Below are 19,155 nucleotides of genomic sequence, written 5' to 3'. Positions count from 1 at the left end.
AATTCCAATTACTTCCCACCCCGATAGGGGATCTAAATCAGAAATCGCCAGGTTTCAGAATGCGTTACACTAGATGCAATAGATAAAAAGTAGGCATTTTGATTACCAATAAATGGCATTACTAACATCCAAATATAATGAACGGACAGCCTACGACTTGAAAAAAAACAATGAAGCAAAAGCCGGAAGATTTATTAGGAAACTCTATATTGCAGTTTGACCAGAAGATTTACTAGGAAACTCTATATTGCAGTTTGGCCAGAAGATTTATTAGGAAACTTTATATTGCAGCTTGAATTGCTCTCTTCCGCATTCCCACACACAAAGGCAATGGTGTTGCTTGCACTGACAGGAATCCCAATGCATTCACTCAGATGAATCACCCACATTATAATCGCAATTATTATATATAATCATGAAAAATTAGATCTCGTGCCCAGAAATTCACTTCCAAGTATTGGATGCCCTTGCAAGGCTGCTTTAAATAAAGCCATGGAAAAGAAACACGAACAAGCTGGTGAGACCAAACTGAAACCTAAACAAAGCAGTATCGAAAAGAGAACTATCTGCAATGGAAGACATTGATGGAGAGGTTCATGTATATACACAGCTCAACAAAGAGGTTTTGTCCCAGGGCAAGTATTTTACCTGATTACTGCAGTATATGTCCAACTCATAAGAAAGGCATTATCTATCTTGCTTAAGGATTGGATAGGTTCTTGAGGTCATCTTCCTTGGCAAACCAATCGGGTATGATTTTTGAAGCATGGGGATAGAGATCCTTGTAGGCATTCCTGATTGTGCCTTCTGCTACCCCAGTTGCGTTCGAGATATCTGCAACTATGCCACCAAAGTATCCACCAGTTATCACAACACATGCATCTCTCTCTCGGTATCCACCAATTATCACAACACATGCATATCTCTCTCTCTCACACGGTATCCACCAATTATTACAACAAATGCATCTCTCTCTCTCTCTCTCTCTCAGTATCCACCAATTATCACAACACATGCATCTCTCTCTCTAGTGTATATGAGCTTCTTCTTTCTTTTTTTTGACAAGGTTATGCATTTTCTTGTGTGAATAACAAAATATTCAAACCTTTGAGCTGGATCTTATTGGCATCTGTTGATAGCTGGGATATCATGTAAATGACAGCAGCTGCAATTGATATAGGGCTCCTCCTGCAAAATAGTTGGAAATTTGTTGGGTCAATATTCCAAGATTTAAATACATTCGACAGATTACACACAAGTTGTATGCATGATGCTATGTGGAAAATAATTACCACGTGCAAAGTTTATAAACGAAGTCAGTCAATTGTTTGGGTCTAGAGTCTAGACTATGGTGTCAACCTCTGACCAGAGAGGTCAGCTCACACTGGTTTTCATTAAACTAAACCCTAGTCAGTGAGAGCTTCATTTATTTCTACCCCAAAGAAAAAACAAAAGAGTTAAAGCTTGGCTCCTTAATTGGACCCAAGACCATTCCGTGCCATAATAGCAAGAAAAGTATCAGAATTAGACCTAAACTCTCTTAATTATGTAGCACGAAGAAGACTCACCTTATATCAAGCTCTTCCGATTTCACAACAGCTTCTGAGGCAGCTTTCTTCTCCTGATTTGTCATATTGAGAGTGGAACAGAAACGTCTCTGAACAACCAGAAAGTAAAACAACATTAAACGAGGCTTACCAAAGGTGAGTATTGCAGAGATAGTTGAAGATAGTTTTTAACTAATTTTAATTTATCTTGTATGTAATGTAGATATATCTCTTGATAAATACTAGATTATTTAGTTTGATGCAGATATCTTTCTTGATAAAGACTAGATTAGTTAGTCATTATCAATAACTGATTAGCCGTATATATATGTGGTACTTTGTATACTCTTTATGATTAATCTATATACACAGATTTCTATAGAGGATTCAGAATTTTAACATGGTATCAGAGCAATTAATCATCCAAAACGTTTCTCTCGTCAAAGCTTCCTTGCACAAGTTTTCTTAACTTTATTTTTCTTTTTCTGGTGAAATCTGAGATGCCTCTCTTTCTTTCATTGTTCTTCGGTCTCTTCAAATCTCCGTTGAATTTTTTTTTTTTTTTGGCTTGCCCTTTGCATATTGGCGTCTACAACAGGGTAGCAACGAGTGTCAAGGATTCATGCTTTGCAAGCAAAACCCCGTATTGGTATCCCTTTTATTTTGTTGATGTTGCATGTATGCATCTTTGGCAGCAATAAGCAACTAAGTTGGTCTCACGCACAAGTTGTGCCAAATTTTTTTGCTTTGTCAACATCAGCAATAGCTTCGTCAAAAGCTCAAGCTCTTTGCTTTAAATTAGGTTATCTTCTACAAGTTGATGAAGAGCGTGATGTCTTCGCATTTGGTGTGATTGATCTCTCTACGCTCTCCGTGAGCCCCTATTTGGTGGAGCTCTTCTTCATAAGCACCCGTGAATCTTTCTCTTCCCAAGGTCCATAGGGACCATATTATATCACGACAAAGTCGTCTTGAGAAAATTTGCACATGGCTTCTGAAAAAGAAGATGTATTAGCTATAAAACTTGATGGAAAAAACTATCTCGATTGGCAATTCCATTTTCAATTTTTTGTTGAAGGAAAAGGTTTGTGGAGGTATGTTGATGGCACTGAACCTAAACCGGTGATACCCAATGCTAAAGATATCCAACAATGGAAGATCAACAATGCAAAAATTATCTCATGGATCCTCGGCTCTGTAGATTTGGATATTGGACGGCAAATGAGAGGCTTCCGTATCGCGAAAAAAATATGAGAATATTTGAAAAAAGTTTATCAGCAACCAAATCGCTTCCAAATTGAGTATGATATGTTTTATTATAGCCACGGGGAGAAAACTATTCAGGAATATTATGCTGGTTTCATGAACTTGCGGACAGAATATGAATCTGTCAACTTGAAGGCTATCACTAGTGCTTGTTGCATTAAGAGCTTAATGGAGATAAATGGTGACAGGAAGGTGATGCAGTTTTTTACTAAATTGCGCCCAGACTGTGAGATTGTTCGAGCTAATATTTTGAATCGCAAAACATTAGCAAATATGGATGCTATTCTAGGTGAATTACTTCGTGAAGAGACAAGAATCATGACCCAAGCCACAATTGAGAGACAGAAGACTATAGAGTCTGTACTTGTGACTCAACGGGCTAGAGGAACACCATCACAAAAGGATCCATATTTGCTGCAATGTTATGAGTGTAAAGAATATGGTCATATAGCATCCCAGTGTACAAAGAAAAATTTTTGTTCTTATTGTAAACGTGCTGGGCATATTATCACAGAATGTCGACATCCTTCTCAGCGAGGCAACCAGGCATTCGATACACGAAAACCTTTTTACAGGGCATACCAAGTTGCTAATGATGCTTCCATGAGACTAAAGGTAGAGAACCTCCATCCAGCACTATTCATGACCCAAATACGACAATGTCCCAAATCAGATGATATTCAACAGTTAGTACAAAGCTCTGTATCTATGGCTATCTCTTCTGCTTTCTCTGCTATGGGCTTTATTGGTATGACCTCTCACCTATCCCCTAGTGTAAATCCCCTTTGGTTTATTGATTCGGGTGCCTCTAATCATAACACTGAAGTACACACAAGTCCAGCATCTACTAAACCATACCAAGGTAATAGTCAGATTCTCAAAAGCTAATACGGAGAAACTGAATATTATTGGTACTGATAATCTTTTCACTTTCTATCTCCCATAGTGCATCTTTTCATTTACGTAATGTCCTCTTCGTTCCTAAATTAACTGCTAGTCTAATCTCTGTGGGCCAACTAGCTGATGATGGTTACAATATTCAATTTTCTCGGGATGGTTGTCTAATACAAGACCAACGCACTGGGAGAGTGATAGGGAAAGGGCGTAGAATTGGTCGTTTGTTCGCCTAGGAGTTTGAGAGATGCTTCTTTCTTTTCTCCAACGAATTGTGATTTTTTTGTTTCCAATAAACAATGGCATATGTGGCATCGGAGACTTGGTCATCCAAATGCAAATAAATTAGATACTTTGTTTCGTTCTGGTTCATTGCCCAATAAAGCACTTGACTTGAATTCTATCAATAAATCTTGTATTAGTTATTCTTTAAATAAAAGCATCAGTTTGCCTTTTTCGACTCAAGTATAGATAAAACAACTGCACCTTTCCATCTCATTCATAGTGATGTGTGGGGTCTTGCTCCAACTTTATCCAGAATGGGATATAAGTATTTTGTTTTGTTCATTGATGATTGTAAACGATATACATGGATATATTTTATGTGTCATAAATAAAAAATGTTCTCCCATTTTAAAACGTTTTTATCCATGATTGCAACTCAGTTTAATATCAAAGTAAAAATCTTACGATCATGTCATATCTTAGAAGTTGTGAAAACCCTTATGCATAACTCTCGCATTCCTCATAGTTTTTGGTTTGAAGCTGCATCAACAGCGGTTTATCTCATAAATCGCCTCCCATCCTTGGTTTGGCATAAACAATCTCCATATTATTCATTATTTCATATTCAACCTGATTATTCTCTCTTGCATGTTTTTGGATCTGTATGTTTCGTTCATCTTCCTCAACATGAACGGACAAAATTTATTGTTCAAGCAGTCACTCGTGTTTTTATGGGTTATTGTCCCAACCAAAAAGGGTTTCTATGTTATGATCCAATAGCTCGTCGTATACGCATTTCTTGCAATGTCATCTTTTTTGAAAGCATCTTTTATTAATCTTCAATTGCAAAATCATCAGGGTCCTCTGCTCCTTTCTTTCCGGATTTCTCCACTGATAAACCATCTCACCTTTTAGCGCCTCAACAACAAAGCCAACAACACCAATCCATGCACACTCCATCTCACCAACCAGACCAAAGTCAAACCTCCGCCCTACTTATAAGTGATTCTTTTCTTACTCCTATTGATAGCTCTACTTAGTTACGACGTTCTTCACGTGTACTTCACCCACCTACTCGATATGGCTTCTCCCTTGATGATTTTAACTTTTCACTACAGCCTAGAGCTTTATTTACTTCTCTTGATACTATTGAGGTTTCTTCTAAAAACCTAAATCTCTGTTTACTCCCTAGATCATTATTTGCCCCTTTAGATTCAGTGAATATTCCTTCCTCCCACCAGCAAGCCTTGACTATTCCATGTTGGAAAGAGGCAATGGATGCAGAGATCAGTGCCTTATTGGACAATGACACTTGGGATCTTGTTCCGTGTCCTCCTCACACATCTATTATTGAAAGTAAATGGGTCTTTTCTGTGCAGCTTAAATCTGATGGTAGGATCGAGTGATATAAAGCATAATTAGTTGCTCAAGGTTACAAACAGGAGTATGGTATAGACTATGATGAAACGTTTGCTCCTGTTGTTAAAATGACTACTGTACGAACCGTAATTGCCCTCTCAGTTATTCGTCAGTGGACTATATCTCAGATGGATGTGAAAAATGTATTTCTCCATGGACATTTGAAAGAGACAGTATATATGCGACCTCCTCCTGGTTATTGCAATGATAAATCTATGATATGTCATTTGAAAAATCCTTGTATGGTTTAAAACAAGCTCTAAGAGCTTGGTTTGAACGATTTCGACAGGTCTTTCTGCATGCTCGGTTGAAACAAAATGCTCATGACTATTTTCCATTTACTCATCATTGTTCTTCAGGAATAACAATCCTTCTCCTATATGTTGATGATATTCTCATCACTGGAGACAACCTTGATAATATCGAACACTTGAAAGAGCTTCTCAGTCAATCATTCAAAATGAAAGATTTGGGTCCGTTAACTTATTTTCTTGGGCAAAAGATTTATTATTCCCCTAATGAATACATAGTTAACCAAAAGAAGTACACCAAAGACTTGATCAAAATGGCCAACTTATCTGACGATAAACGAGTGTATACACCAATGGAAGTGAATGTAAAATATCGAAACGATGATGGAGACAAACTTTCGAATTCCACTCATTTATAAACTACTGGTTGGGAGTTTACTTTATCTCACTATGACTCGTCCGGATATATCTCATGCAGTACAGGTCGTTAGCCAATTTGTTGCTGAACCTCGTCGCATCCACCTCTCAGTTGTCCATCGAATTATTCGTTATCTACGGGGTACATACCATAGAGGTCTATTATTCTCTTCTAACTCTTCTCTCCAGTTACGTGCCTATGCTGATGCGGATTGGGCAGGATGCCCTGATATTAGACGCTCAACCACTGGGTGGTGTATTTTTCTTGGAGATTCTCTTATATCATGAAAATGTAAGAAACAACTGTCTAAATCTTCTGCAGAAGCAGAATACCGAGCAATGTCCTCCGCTTATTGTGAAATTACTTGGTTGAGATGCCTTTTGCAGGACCTCAATATTCTTCATCGAACTCCTACACCATTGCATGTTGATAGTATGAGTGTCATCCGTATTGCATCCAATCCAGTGTTTCATGACCGCACAAAGCATATAGAAGTTGATTGTCATTTCATTCGTGAAAAATTTCTGGCCGGAGAAGTTACACTTCCTCATATTACTTCACAACAACAACTTGCAGATATCTTTACGAAAGCAATGATTCATACTCGTCATGACTATCTCATTGACAAACTGATGATGTTCATCCAACGTCAGTTTGAGGGGGAGTGTAGAGATAGTTGAGGATAGTTTTTAACTAATTTTAATTTATCTTGTATGTAATATAGATATCTCTCTTGATAAATACTAGATTAGTTAGTCATTATCAATAATTGATTAGCCGTATATTTATACGGTACTTTGTATACCCTTTATGATAAATCTATATACACAGATTTCTATGGAGGATTCAGAATTTTAACAAGTATGATATAACACGTGTACATTGGGGTAAGTTGACCTCTCAAATCATGGATGGTGATGGAGAGCATGCCACAGAATAAGGCATGACCTCAATGGAGGGCCCCACATTCTATCCATCACTATCCATAATTTCATTGAATGGTGATAAATCCAATGGACTACGACTTTATATAGTCCTTGAATTATAATATACTTTGCCTTGATGGAGAAGCCTGCATATCACAGTTGTTCCATTTAAGAGATCTGAGCGAGCAAAAAGAGATAGAATGAAAATAAAATTGTAGTGAAGTGAAAAAAAGAATACCATAAAACCACCAGCATGAATTGTTCCCATCTCCATCGATTTACCCGTCTCTACCTCAAGCAGCTTCACAATGTGTTCTTTGGCTCGACCAATTTCCTTCTTTGACGCCCCATTGGTAACTGAGCATATTTCTGCAACCAAAAAGCACAATGATGCAGTCAGCTTTTGAAGGACACAAATATTGACCAGAATGTCATTTGCAATCGCAAATAGGTCTCTGTGCGATATATGACTACTATCTCTAGGGTTTTTTCCCTAATTTGGATGTTTCAGACCTCAAATCTTGGCTAAAAGGCAGTTAATTTTTTTATTATAAACTTTGGAATTAATTAAGAAGGTTTAGAGATTTTGATTTTATGTTGAAGTTAAAATTGTTTTCTTTTTGCTCTAGAAGTGTTATAGAAGATTTTAACTTCCTAATTTTGTGCACAGGCTGGTTTAAATTATAAAAGACCTAGTTCCTTAATGTTGAAAAGATGGATTTTAAGTTGCTTAACTTCCAAGTTAAGCCAGATAAAGGGTTTCTACATCAATAAAATAAAGATGCAAGGCCAATCATAGAAGAGATTCAGGAAAAAATAAAGTTTGCTTTTGTTTGTTGCTGTTAATTCTATCATGAGGCGCTGATGCCTCTAGTGTTGATTCCATAATGTGACATTGATGTATCTTGTCAATGGTGCTGACTCTATGAATCCTAGTTTGGGGTAGTTGAAGTTGCCAATTCAATTCTACATACCCTAATTTGCACATGGTATAGACTCTTTATAGAAGTTAGGATTTCTTTTCTTTCTTTTTTTCCCCTTCTCCCTCCATCATTCATATCTTATTTCTCTCTGTAACCCAACACCTATCAAAAGCCAAAGGTAAAACTGCCTCCATCGTCCTAGAAGCTCTCTTAAATACAGGAAAAGCAACCCCAAACAAGCCCTAATCATATACCTTCCATCCCAAGTATTTTTATTAATAAAACCAGCCCCAGAGGCCTTGCTTCCATCCTTGTATCCTGCTTGACTACTAAATTTCAGCAATTTGACTTCCCCTAAACCTTGTAATTCAAACCCTAAACTTATCTTAACCTCATTAAGCCCGCCCCATAGAACTACCCTAAGTCCCACCTCCTTTAGGCGTCCTATCATCCACAACTCCACTACTACTCGCCTTAAGAGAGCTCAATATAATCTAAACTTTGTAGGAAACCTAAAACTTTTGAAACTTCCATCCTAACTTAATTAGATCTCCAAAGATATACAAGTCCTTTTTTTGTTAGCCCAACTCACGTGTTACACTCGAGTAGGAGCTATGTTTCCTGGGTTATACATCGGACAAGATCAATAGTCAAGTTTGTTACGGTCCTGAGATGTCCCCATCAAAAAATACTAGGAAAGTAGAAAGCTAACAACTAAGATGTCCTAAAACAAATTACCAAAGTAGAAGGCGGTTGATGTAATGGGTTTTTTTGGTTCTTTTTTTTTTTCCTACTATTTTTAAGATTTTAGATTTGGAGTTATTTTGGGTTTCTAGTTTTCTTTAGGGCTATTTTTATCATTTTTTGGTTGTGGGAATCTACTAGGGTGGACTCCCTTGCAGAAAGAGATGGTATATGCTCTCAACCTTTTAATTTTACTTTGATTTTCGGATTTATTATTTTCACCCTCCATCAATTGGTATCAGAGCTTTGAGATCCATAATGAAGCTTTCACAAACAATTACTGATCTAGTTATGAAACACATTGATCAAATAATTGAGAAAGCCAAATAAGACATGTTAGAAGGCCTACGCAATAAGTGTTAAAAGATCAGCTCAATAGATGGCAACAAGAGAAAGAAAAATATGAAGAGGTAAATCTCAGTGTGAAAGATGTTGACAACTCAAATGTGCCCAAAATTTCGACAACCAATTATGAAGAAGAAGATACGCTAGTTGCAGTACGTGAAATATCATCATTTGACCTCAAAGGAGAAATCAACATTAAGTTGCGTATTTTAGAGGTCCATTACAATTTGATAATTAAGTCTTTGATCAACTATTCTTTTTGAAACTGTCTTCGATCAACTATTTCGTTGAAGAAGACAAGGTACCTAGAGAATATGATGAATTCAATAAGCTCGAGGTCGAGTTTTCCAACCCCGAGAGAATGATGTAATTAGTTTTTTATATTTTTTTTAAAAAAATTTAGTTTATTACTCTTTAGATTTTAGATTTGGGGTTATTTTGGATTTCTAGTTTTCTTTAAAACTATCTTTATCTTTTTTTGGTTGTATAGATCTTTGAGGTTGCAGATCCTGAGAGAGGATATATTCTCTCTACCCTTTAATTTTATTTTTATTTTTATAGAAATTTTATTATTTTTCTCCCTGCATCAGCTTTGAACCACAATTCCAAATGGCTTACTCTTCTCTGCACCTGAAACCCCCACAAAATAATAAGAACCCTATGTAGCTTCTTCCTATTCTAACACATCCTTAATCTTCAACCATAGAAACCTCCAATTCAGAGCAGAAACCATCTAAACTCCAAACCCTGGGCCTTTTCCAAAAACCCCACACCACTATTGCTCAACAAATGGAATCCATATGACCCCAAACTATAACCCTGGTTCTCATAGAAGCGGCGAACAAGACAGATTTCAGTACTTTGATGATCATAAAGGGAGGAGCATAATCCATTTGATAGTTGATCACCAATGAAATATGTAAGCAATGAAGATAGCGACGATAAATCAAGGACTTCACCTTGGGAACTTAACAAGAAAGAAGAAATTTTGGCTAATTAGGATTTGGGTGTTTCTCAAAAGACATAGAACATGCCTAATTGAATTGTGTGATTGGCAATCAAGTTGCAGAGGCTATTTTGCAATGGGCGAGAGTGGAAATAAGGATCTGGAGAGCAGGTGGAGGAATTTGTTTCAAGAAGAGACTTGAAGAGAATGGGGAGCTTTCTCTTGTCTCTCTCACCTCTTTCTATTAGCTGTTTTTTTCTCTTTTACTTTTAGATAGATATCATTTTAGTTGAGGCTCCTTTTCTTACTGCTAGGCCGGGGATAAGGCCATTGAGAGTTTCAGAGGATTTTGGATTAAACAACCACATGAAAGGGATAGAATTAGCTGCTTGTGGTTTTAAAACAACCAAACTGTCTAGTACCCCACAAAATAAGCTCATAAGGTTTTCAATGTATCTTTGAAAATTTGCAACATTATTGAATGACAAGCCTTTTTATAGTTGACATCCAGACCAAGCCATACCTTTCACAGTGCGAGGCATTTGCTCTTGCCGACAAGCAATATACAGGCAAGCTGCATAAATTGCATCCTGGTTTCTTCCTTTCACAGACTTTAGATCTTCCACCTTTTTATAGATCTCATTTGCCAGATCCTTCAAGAGAAATCATACCAATGATTAAACACAAATACTGAGAAAATCAAACCAGAACTATAGATCACATTGCTTGGAACAAATGAGTCTAAAACATCATAAATTCTTATTAGTGATTGAAATATCCTTCAGAAAAATTTAAAAGCTAAAATACTTTTTTTGAGAATTTCAAAGCTAAAATATTGAAAACTATCATACATCAAAAAACGGGGCATCTGCAACACAGACTCCAATCTGTAAAGGTATTATATCATGAATGCTCACAATAAACCAAATGCATTACTGCCACGACTGTCCTGCAGCTAATAGCACGGATGCGATGGTGATTCTTTCATTCTTTTAAAAATAGAGGGATGACAAGGAAAGAATCATAAACCACAGCAAACCTCATCTAGGAAAGTTGTCAACCAGCAAGGTTAATATCACTACGTTACTTGGAGGCTAAAGGAGAAGTCATATTGGGACCTTACTACATGTGTGTTATATGATCCTCACTGACTTTGAATAAAGAGAGAAAGGTTGAGGGAGAAGAGAGACAAAAGGAGAGGAACAAGTTAGAGAAGGCATTCCGATGAGATACTACTTTGAATCTGCACAAGGACTAAGTTCCTGAGATTGGGTCTTCAGGTGAAAAAGCAAAAGAAGGATGCTATCGCTGACCGTTCCAGTTTTTCTCCTTACCATTCTTTTCTCATCACTTTGTCAAGACTAAGACTATCTATCACCTGTTGAAAAAAAAAAATTCCAAATTTCATTTATAATGTTTGTCACATTCCAAACTAGCCTGTGAACATTCTCCTTTGACTAAACTAGATTTATATCTCTTAAAAAAGCCTTTTTCATGATAGCTTCACATAAGAATGTTTCGGCTTCTTCAGCTAGGATCATGGTTTGCGGAATTATAGTGCAGTTGATAAAAATTGCACGTAATTGCAATAGCAAAGAGCTTTAAATAGCTGGAAAAGTTAAATGGCAGAATGTCAGTATACTAACATGATCCAGGACATAACCACGTGTCAGCTGAAATGTGATTCACAAGGAAGATAAAAACTGAGAGGCAAATTTTCCAAAGCAGGAATGCAGAACCCAAAGCATCTGATACAATCCTGAAAGATTAACTCCACACTTGATGAGCAAAAGAGGAATGTAGAAGGCGGTGGCGAACGGTTTTCTAAACACCCAAACATGAGTAACAAACATCAGGAAACTCAATACCCTGACAGAGCAAGTGATCACCAGTCAGAGGTTTATCCAGCATGGCTAACCAGTTAAAAATGAGACTCATCCTCGCAGTAAGAAAAACCCTCCATGTGGGGGCTCAAGCTTTGCATGATAGACCAGGAGATCCCAATTTTGGTCGAAGGAGATTGACTTTGTGTCCTCAAGTGGATGAGGAAACTCCACCCCCATGGAGGCTCACAATTACAATTGATAAGTTATTTCCTATGTCTATTTTGAGATGATTTTCCTTTGAACATGTACCCAGGGAAGATATTGAGAGAGTAGATGCACTTATTAAAAGTCAAGTGTTATGCGATAGCATCTTAGTGGGTGGCCCTTTTGAGTCAGTGGAAGGTCACCTCATCATCTCCTTGAAATGATGCTATTGATTGGCACTTTTACCCCATTATTGATTTATAATCATATACATTTGATGAGATGCTTTGTACTCTATCTTTTAAGGCAATTGAAGTCGCAGATGCATGCACCAAGTGTCTTACTGGATGGCCCTTCAAAGTTACCGAGATATCACCTTGCCATCTCCTTGACATGATAGCATTGGTTTGTGCTTTTATTAGTCTCAATGAATTTTTATTAACATTTTGTTCCTCAAAAAAATAATTTGTTTAAAAAAAAAGGGGAAATTATAGATACCTCCCAAATTCAACTTTCTAGACATCGTATCCCCCAAAACTTTTTGTATCCCACTGCAAACAGCATTAGTGTTTTTCTTTATATTTACCCCCAAGTCAAAAAGTCAATTGATTTAGGACAAAAACGCCCTTACTTTCTCTCTTCTCCTCTATTTGGGGGTCACATGACTCTCTCTCTCTGCCCACACTCTCTCCCAAAGTAAACACCCTCTCTCTCTCTCTCTCTCTCTCTCTCTCTCTCTCTCTGATAATGCAGTCCGGCACATAAGATGCCGGACCAAAATTTTTGCGGTCCAGCACACTACCGCATTACCAACCTTAACTCAAATTCTAATCGGTACCGCAAAAATCTTAATCCATAGCTAGAGAGAGAGAGAGGATGGGTAGAGAGAGACATAAAAAGAAAGACAGAGAATGAGAGAGAGAGAATGTGAGAGAGAGAATGAGAGAATGGGTTTTTAATTTGGGAGAGAGAGTCACGTGATCCCAAAATAGAGGATAAGAGATAGAGTAAGGGTATTTTTGTCCTAAATCCATTGACTTTTTGACTGGGGGTGGGGGGGGTAAATATAAAGATAAACAATATTGGGGTTTAGGGTGGGATACAAAAGTTTTGGGGGTTAGGATGGCTAGAAAGTTGAATAGGGAGGACCACTTGCTGCAGTTTGTCTCCCATGGGCTTGTCTTTTGCACTATTTACCAATCCTCTTTCTTAAAAAATTAAATACATTTAATTGTCAAGAATGCAAACATGGTGTACTAGTAGTATAATTTGGATTAGAATAGCACAAAATGAGTCACAAAAAAGGAATAAGAATCACACTAATGTATGAATAATGTTTATTAGAAAATACAATTTGATTCAGCATCACAAGAGGCAGATATGTCAAATGCTGTGTGCATCTATCTACATTCATCGTTAACTTGTAACATCAAAAGCACAAATCAACTTTCGCAGAGAGAGTGCACAACAAACAAAGGGAATTCCATATGGAAATGGTAATGGTCAGTGGATTGAATACCTTGATGGTCGGAACAAGTCCCAACCTGAAAAAATCCAAAGACATAATCAGAAGCTGATCCCTTTTCCTCACCCATTACAAAGTAAAAAGAAATGATAGCACATTCTCTCAAAGAACAATTAAACAAGAGAAAACCATGCACTTTTTCCATATATTGCAATGGATGAAATCCTCGTAACTCTGACAAGTACCCCATACTTCCTATAGAAGTGCTATGTAGCGTTGTGGAAATAAATTTCTCACTGTTTCATCAAAGGTTTCATATAATGAATTTGCAACTAGCTATGATATAACAGTTACATATAGAAAGAAGTTTCTCCTCGTGAGAAGCTATTTAACTTAAGTGAATGCATTTCCAACGGCACTCATCCAAAGCGAACCAAATGAGAAGTAGTGCAAATGCAGCAAGTTTGCCCATTGTATTTCTGAAGACTCTGACGATGAAAACGTTTTAATGGTACAAATACAGCAAATTGGAACAGGATGAATCACAGAAAGGAACTAAAAGCGCTCTAACAGATGAAAATGGCAAACGACAACCATTGATCTTAAGTCAAATCATTACCCCCACTCCCCCTCTTCCAAGCTATCAAATTGATAATAGTCCCAAGTTCAAGAAAGTATATTATGCATGCAGAATCCAGGTAAACTAACAATTTCAGAAGAATATGGAATACACCCTGGAAATTTCATGGAATTGATTTGAGAGTCAAAGCAGGCAGTATTACTGCCAGCTCAGCAACCAACCAATGGATTAATCTATAGTACAAACTTGAAAAATGAAGCAAAAGCAGTTAAAATGCAAAACAGACAAGGAATTTTCATATCAGAGTAAAGTTCAAAGACGGCTATGAGATATGTTTGTACACATATAGTTTAAGAACTCAGGTGCAAATACAGCTTATGGCTACAAGGACTGAAAATTTTGATGGATAGATTTGAAAAAGATGTGAGGAATCTCCAATTGCTTTAATAGCTGTAAATATAGAAACTCAAGGAGGGCTCTACACGTACTACTCCAAGATTTGAACTAAAAAGGCTTTGAATTACCAACAATTTGGAAGAGATAAGCGACAAGAATAAGAGAAGGAGTGGACTAATACATCAGTCAAATCACTGAGTACTTAGTCATGCAAAAGAGTCAGCTAGCTCAATAGCACCCATGAGACGTGAGCAAAGGACACCTTTCTATTGCTGCATAAGTCAAATACTTCTTTCAACTTATCAGCAAGCATCCACGGGAATGGTCCCCGCCATGGTCGGTCCCAAGCCAGTCATGCCAGTCCCAGGCCCAGAGAAAGGAGGGCGGTTATGTTAGGTTGGTGGTCAACATAAAAGTTTGCCACATCTATTTCAAGAATCGTGAAGGCCGAAGCCAACCCCACATAGTTGGGATAAGGCTCAGATGATGATGATCAACGGAAATGGCCCCTTCCCAAACGTTCACTAATAGCACACAACTAATCCCCCTCCATAATGACAAAGGCAGAAAGAATACTTTTAAATAATAACAGCAATTTCAGCTTCATTGGTATCAATGATGCACAGGAAGACCAGAAAAACAAGCAAGGTATTTTTACCAACATTAAAGAACATCAACAAAATGAAACAAGTGATCATTTAAGAATCAACCATGCAAGAACCTGGTATAGATCCAATTTCTATATATTTATTCAAAATGGGGTGAGGGCCCTGCAAACAGTGGTCAGCCCAGGTTGGGAGATATCAAGGCCTACTAAAAGAAGAGGCATTTAGCCATTTCACAGATCAAGGGCTTGAGTACATACAGTTGAAGGTGAGGTATTCAGAAATTGGACAGTAAAATCGAGAATAGCAAACAGCATGAGCATTTTCTTCATTTCATCTAGTAAAGCAAGACATGACAGAATCAATTGTTGGGTAGAATGAAAACTCAAAGGCTATGTGTTTCACACAATAGAAAGCACAAGAAGCACCATAAATGATAGGAGAAATGGCAAAAATCCCAAATGTCCATCATATTTTGTAGAAAAGCCGTTTTCTAAAATAAGGACCATTCATTTGAGAAACCCTCTCTGATTCCCCCTTATTTCTCATTTCCCCAATTTTCAAAATAAGGTTTGTTTTTTGAGAAATCAGCCACATTTTACCCTTTTTCTCTTTTTTTTCATTTTTTTACCCACTTCCCATTTCGATTTTTGTTTGTCCTTCCACTTTTATCCTCCTTTCTCTGTTCTCTCCCCATTTCTTTATTTTCCATTCCCCCTTTCTCATTTTCTCCCAATATAACAGCCATTACCATTAAATGTCCTCTCTGTTGTACCACCATAACAGTGTTTTTAAATTCTTCATCAACAGTCTAAGCATACCTTTCAGCCATGGCAGCTATGGTGCCGAAAGCTTGGATAAGGGAGCGATCAGGGTTGGAGCCACGATTTTGCCATCGACCAAGAGATGAAGAGAGGAAGTCACCCTGTGCACCATTGGGTTTTGAAATCACAGTTGAGAGGCCCCCATCACTGAGCAGTGGGTTGTATGCAGCCCCGACACGAACTGGGTCGGTGTCGCCACTCTCATTCGCAAAAGTCCTCCACTCTGAGGTCTCATCAATGGAGTGTGCCTCCAAAACCAATCCACACTCTGAACACACTGTGTCACCAGCCGAATGGTCAAACACCACCTCTGTCTGAGTCTTGCACTCTGGGCAATGCATCTCCGTCATCTTTCTCTGTAAACTAGTGAACCTCGAAATAATAATCCCCTCCCTCTCTACCTGAAATGCTCCGATTATGATGCTTCTAAAGACAACAGCCCCTTTCTCTCGTCTGCTTCTAAAGACAACAGCCCCTTTCTCTCGTCTCCAATTTTATGTAAATCCTTAGAAAGCAAAGGGCCCTAGGAACACAGGTTCCCGGTGACCTTGATCTTAGCAAAGATTCGGCAGTGTTTGCCTTAATCAAGACCCAAATCTCCAAATCACTAATTCAACCAGATCTCTAATCAAGACCCAATTGGGTGACCTGTAGCTAATAACTCCTGTCACACAGATTCTACCTTGGTATGGAAGCGTTTGCCCTAATTTACACAAATCTCCAATCACCAAATGACAGTGTTTTGTCCAATTTCCCAAATCTCCCCAATGTTTGTCCAATTTCTCAAATCTCCCCAATGCAACTAGTCCCTTTCTCTCCTTCAGCTGGCAACTCCCGCAATCCAGTGTTTGCCCTAGTGCCCCCAATATTCCAGTGATTCTTCAAGACTCATTTCTCTCTCTGTCTCGAATGGTCAAGTTATCCTTCGGACAACAGCTCCTGCAACACGGTGTTCGCCCTAATATCCCAAACCCCTTACTCTCTCTATATCAGCCTCCAGTGATCCTTAAGTTTAGTCACTGCAATACAGAATTTGCCCTACTGTCCTCCCTCAATAAATCACTCTCTCTCTCTATCTCCAGCTTCTCTGTTTGCCCTAATTTCTCCAGACCTTTCTCACTCTCCTTTACCCAAATCTTTTTCGCTTCTTCAGACCCCCTCCCTCAATCCCCCTCTCTCGATATATCTTTGCCCTAATTTTCTAGGACTCAGAGATCTCTTTCTATCTTTGCCCTATTTCTCTGATATTTTTCCCCTAATTTGCCTTCTAGGGCTCGGATATCTACTCTCTATCTTTGTCCTAATTCTATATGATTCAGAAACCATTCGTCAGGCCCCTGTCTCTCTCTATCTTTGCCCTAATTCTCTAGGATTCCGAAATCACTGGTCAGGACCCGTCTCTATCTATTTTCGCCCTAATTCTCTAGTATTCAGATGCCTCTCACTCTCTCTCGGATTTTCTAGGTCTCTCCTCTCTCTCTCTCTGTTTACACCGACCTTCATTGTTTGTCTGCAAATTTGTTTTTCCTTGGGTACGCGTTCTCGCAAAAGGATATAACAAGCGATTGAAGAAAGAAGGCGTCGGTGGGATATTTATAGATCCGACGCAAGGCGTGGGCGGTTTCACCCTGTAGTGGCGGGAAGTTGGCTATGAAACAAGAAAATCAGGGTTAATGGGACATGGATCAGGCCTTTTCTCTTTCGGCTTTTTTTTTTTTTAATTTAGTGGGGTACCGTTTCTTCGAGTAGATTTGGAGTTGGCTGTTTTTATTTATTTATTTATTTTTTTTTTTAGTTCGTTTCTTTTTTTTGTTTTTTTTTTGGTGGTAGTGGTGGTGGCGATAGCGACGGTGGTGGTGGTGTTAGCAGTGAAAAATAGAAGTCACTTCTTATCTTTGAGATATAGAATACCCCTAAGTTTACATCCATTTTAATATAAGAGAGTAATATTTGAACGGTGTGGTTTCTACAAGGCTGCAACCTTATAATTCAATTAAGGTGCACTTCTAAATTTTACAATAACATAAATAATTCTTAGGATTTTATTTTTATATTTAATTAATGGGTTTGTTTAGAGTTAACGATCCCTCAAAATATAAAGGTTAAAGTTAAAAGCGGTTGTGATGGGTGTATATATCAAAAAGATGATTACTTTTTGTTTAAAAAATTATTTTAACATATAAGTCAACTATTACACAAGATAAATTTGAAATTTTTCCAAAAGTACAACAGCATTTCAAAGGTTAGGGTTCTAGCAATTTATTTATAAAGTACCCTTGTTTTTTTAGTAAAAATTTCAAATTTACTTTTTATGGAGATGACAAAAGTACCTTTATCTTGTAGTAATATTTATAAAATCACTCTTACTTAATGATTAAGATATCACAAAAAATAACTTTTTTAAAAGAACATACTACAAAATTAATAGATCCACCCTCCACAACTCTCTCTATCTTTTAACCTTTATAATTTCAAAGGTTGTGAAGTTTAAATTATCCCTTAATTATAAAATTTTAAACTCAAACAATGGTTAAAATTACATAGATCTATAGAAATATGAAAAATCTTGAAAATGGACAATTTAAATAATATGTTGCGAGATACACTATATCTATATCTCAAAATCGTTTTTTTTTCATATTCATACATCTCAATGTCGAGATGATCAATTAGAGAGTTCTTCAACATTAAAACAACATTTGTCAAGGGATTTTTGAGGCCCATCTTAATTCTAGGTATTAAGATTGCAACCTTATATATATATTTTTATATATTCCAAAAACATACTTACCATGTTTAGGGGATTAGGGGAAGAGAGTGGACAAGACTGATTGAGAGAGTAGCGTGGGGTAGATCTTTTATTGGACCCAGACCTTATTCGTGGGTCCAAAACTTGTACTTGTACCCGGACCCATGTCGGGTACATCTGGTGGGTATGAGTCGGGTCCATTGCCACCCCTAAATAAAAAGAAAATCAAGGAGATAGATAACATCCTAAAATTTAGAGAAAGAGTTTAGGGTTGGATTTCGTTATCCTAATCCAATGCTTCTTTTAGAGGTGCTATAATACTTATCTTGAATAAGTTTTTTTTTTCTAATTTAATAACTAAAGAAGCTTTAATGTTTATCTTGAGAGCAATGATTTCATATAAGGGTTGTATAGTAATATAATACAACAATCTTCAAAAACTATGTTAAGGCTATTTATTTCATCTAAATTTTAACATCTAAATATAATACAATTTTCATATAAGGTAATATAATACTCTTTTCATTCTAACAAACAATAAAAATTAGAAAACGCAACATCGAAAGTATTTGTTTAGCCCAATAAACATAGGCCGTCCTATT

The 19,155-nt window shown here is 37.3% G+C and overlaps 1 protein-coding gene across 7 annotated transcripts in view; it reads right to left on the bottom strand.

Annotated features, from left to right (window-relative positions):
- Window positions 1-17,367, bottom strand: part of LOC18442760 (transcription initiation factor IIB) — a 38,712-nt gene extending 21,345 nt beyond the window's left edge. For 3 of the 7 annotated variants that reach the window (XR_016051356.1, XR_016051358.1, XR_016051355.1), the window contains exons 1-7: window positions 15,802-17,367; window positions 13,454-13,478; window positions 10,428-10,557; window positions 7,185-7,315; window positions 1,569-1,657; window positions 1,106-1,188; window positions 649-840 (exon numbers count right to left, since the gene is read on the bottom strand). Coding sequence is in view for 2 of the 7 variants with exons in the window: in XM_011628187.3 (XP_011626489.1) it covers window positions 701-840; window positions 1,106-1,188; window positions 1,569-1,657; window positions 7,185-7,315; window positions 10,428-10,557; window positions 13,454-13,478; window positions 15,802-16,154 (951 nt within the window). In the remaining 5 variants the exon portion in view is untranslated. Of the gene's footprint in view, window positions 1-388; window positions 841-1,105; window positions 1,189-1,568; window positions 1,658-7,184; window positions 7,316-10,427; window positions 10,558-13,453; window positions 13,479-15,801 lie in introns of those variants that run through there. The other 4 variants (XR_016051363.1, XR_016051359.1, XM_011628187.3 and 1 more) reach the window with 3 other exon arrangements.
- Between the last annotated feature and the right edge of the window lie 1,788 nt (window positions 17,368-19,155).

Source organism: Amborella trichopoda, chromosome 1, assembly GCF_054954075.1.
Source record: "Amborella trichopoda isolate Santa Cruz 75 chromosome 1, AtrichopodaSantaCruz75HAP2 v2.0, whole genome shotgun sequence".
Taxonomy (NCBI): domain Eukaryota; kingdom Viridiplantae; phylum Streptophyta; class Magnoliopsida; order Amborellales; family Amborellaceae; genus Amborella; species Amborella trichopoda.
This window is presented reverse-complemented; position numbering and strand designations above follow the sequence as displayed.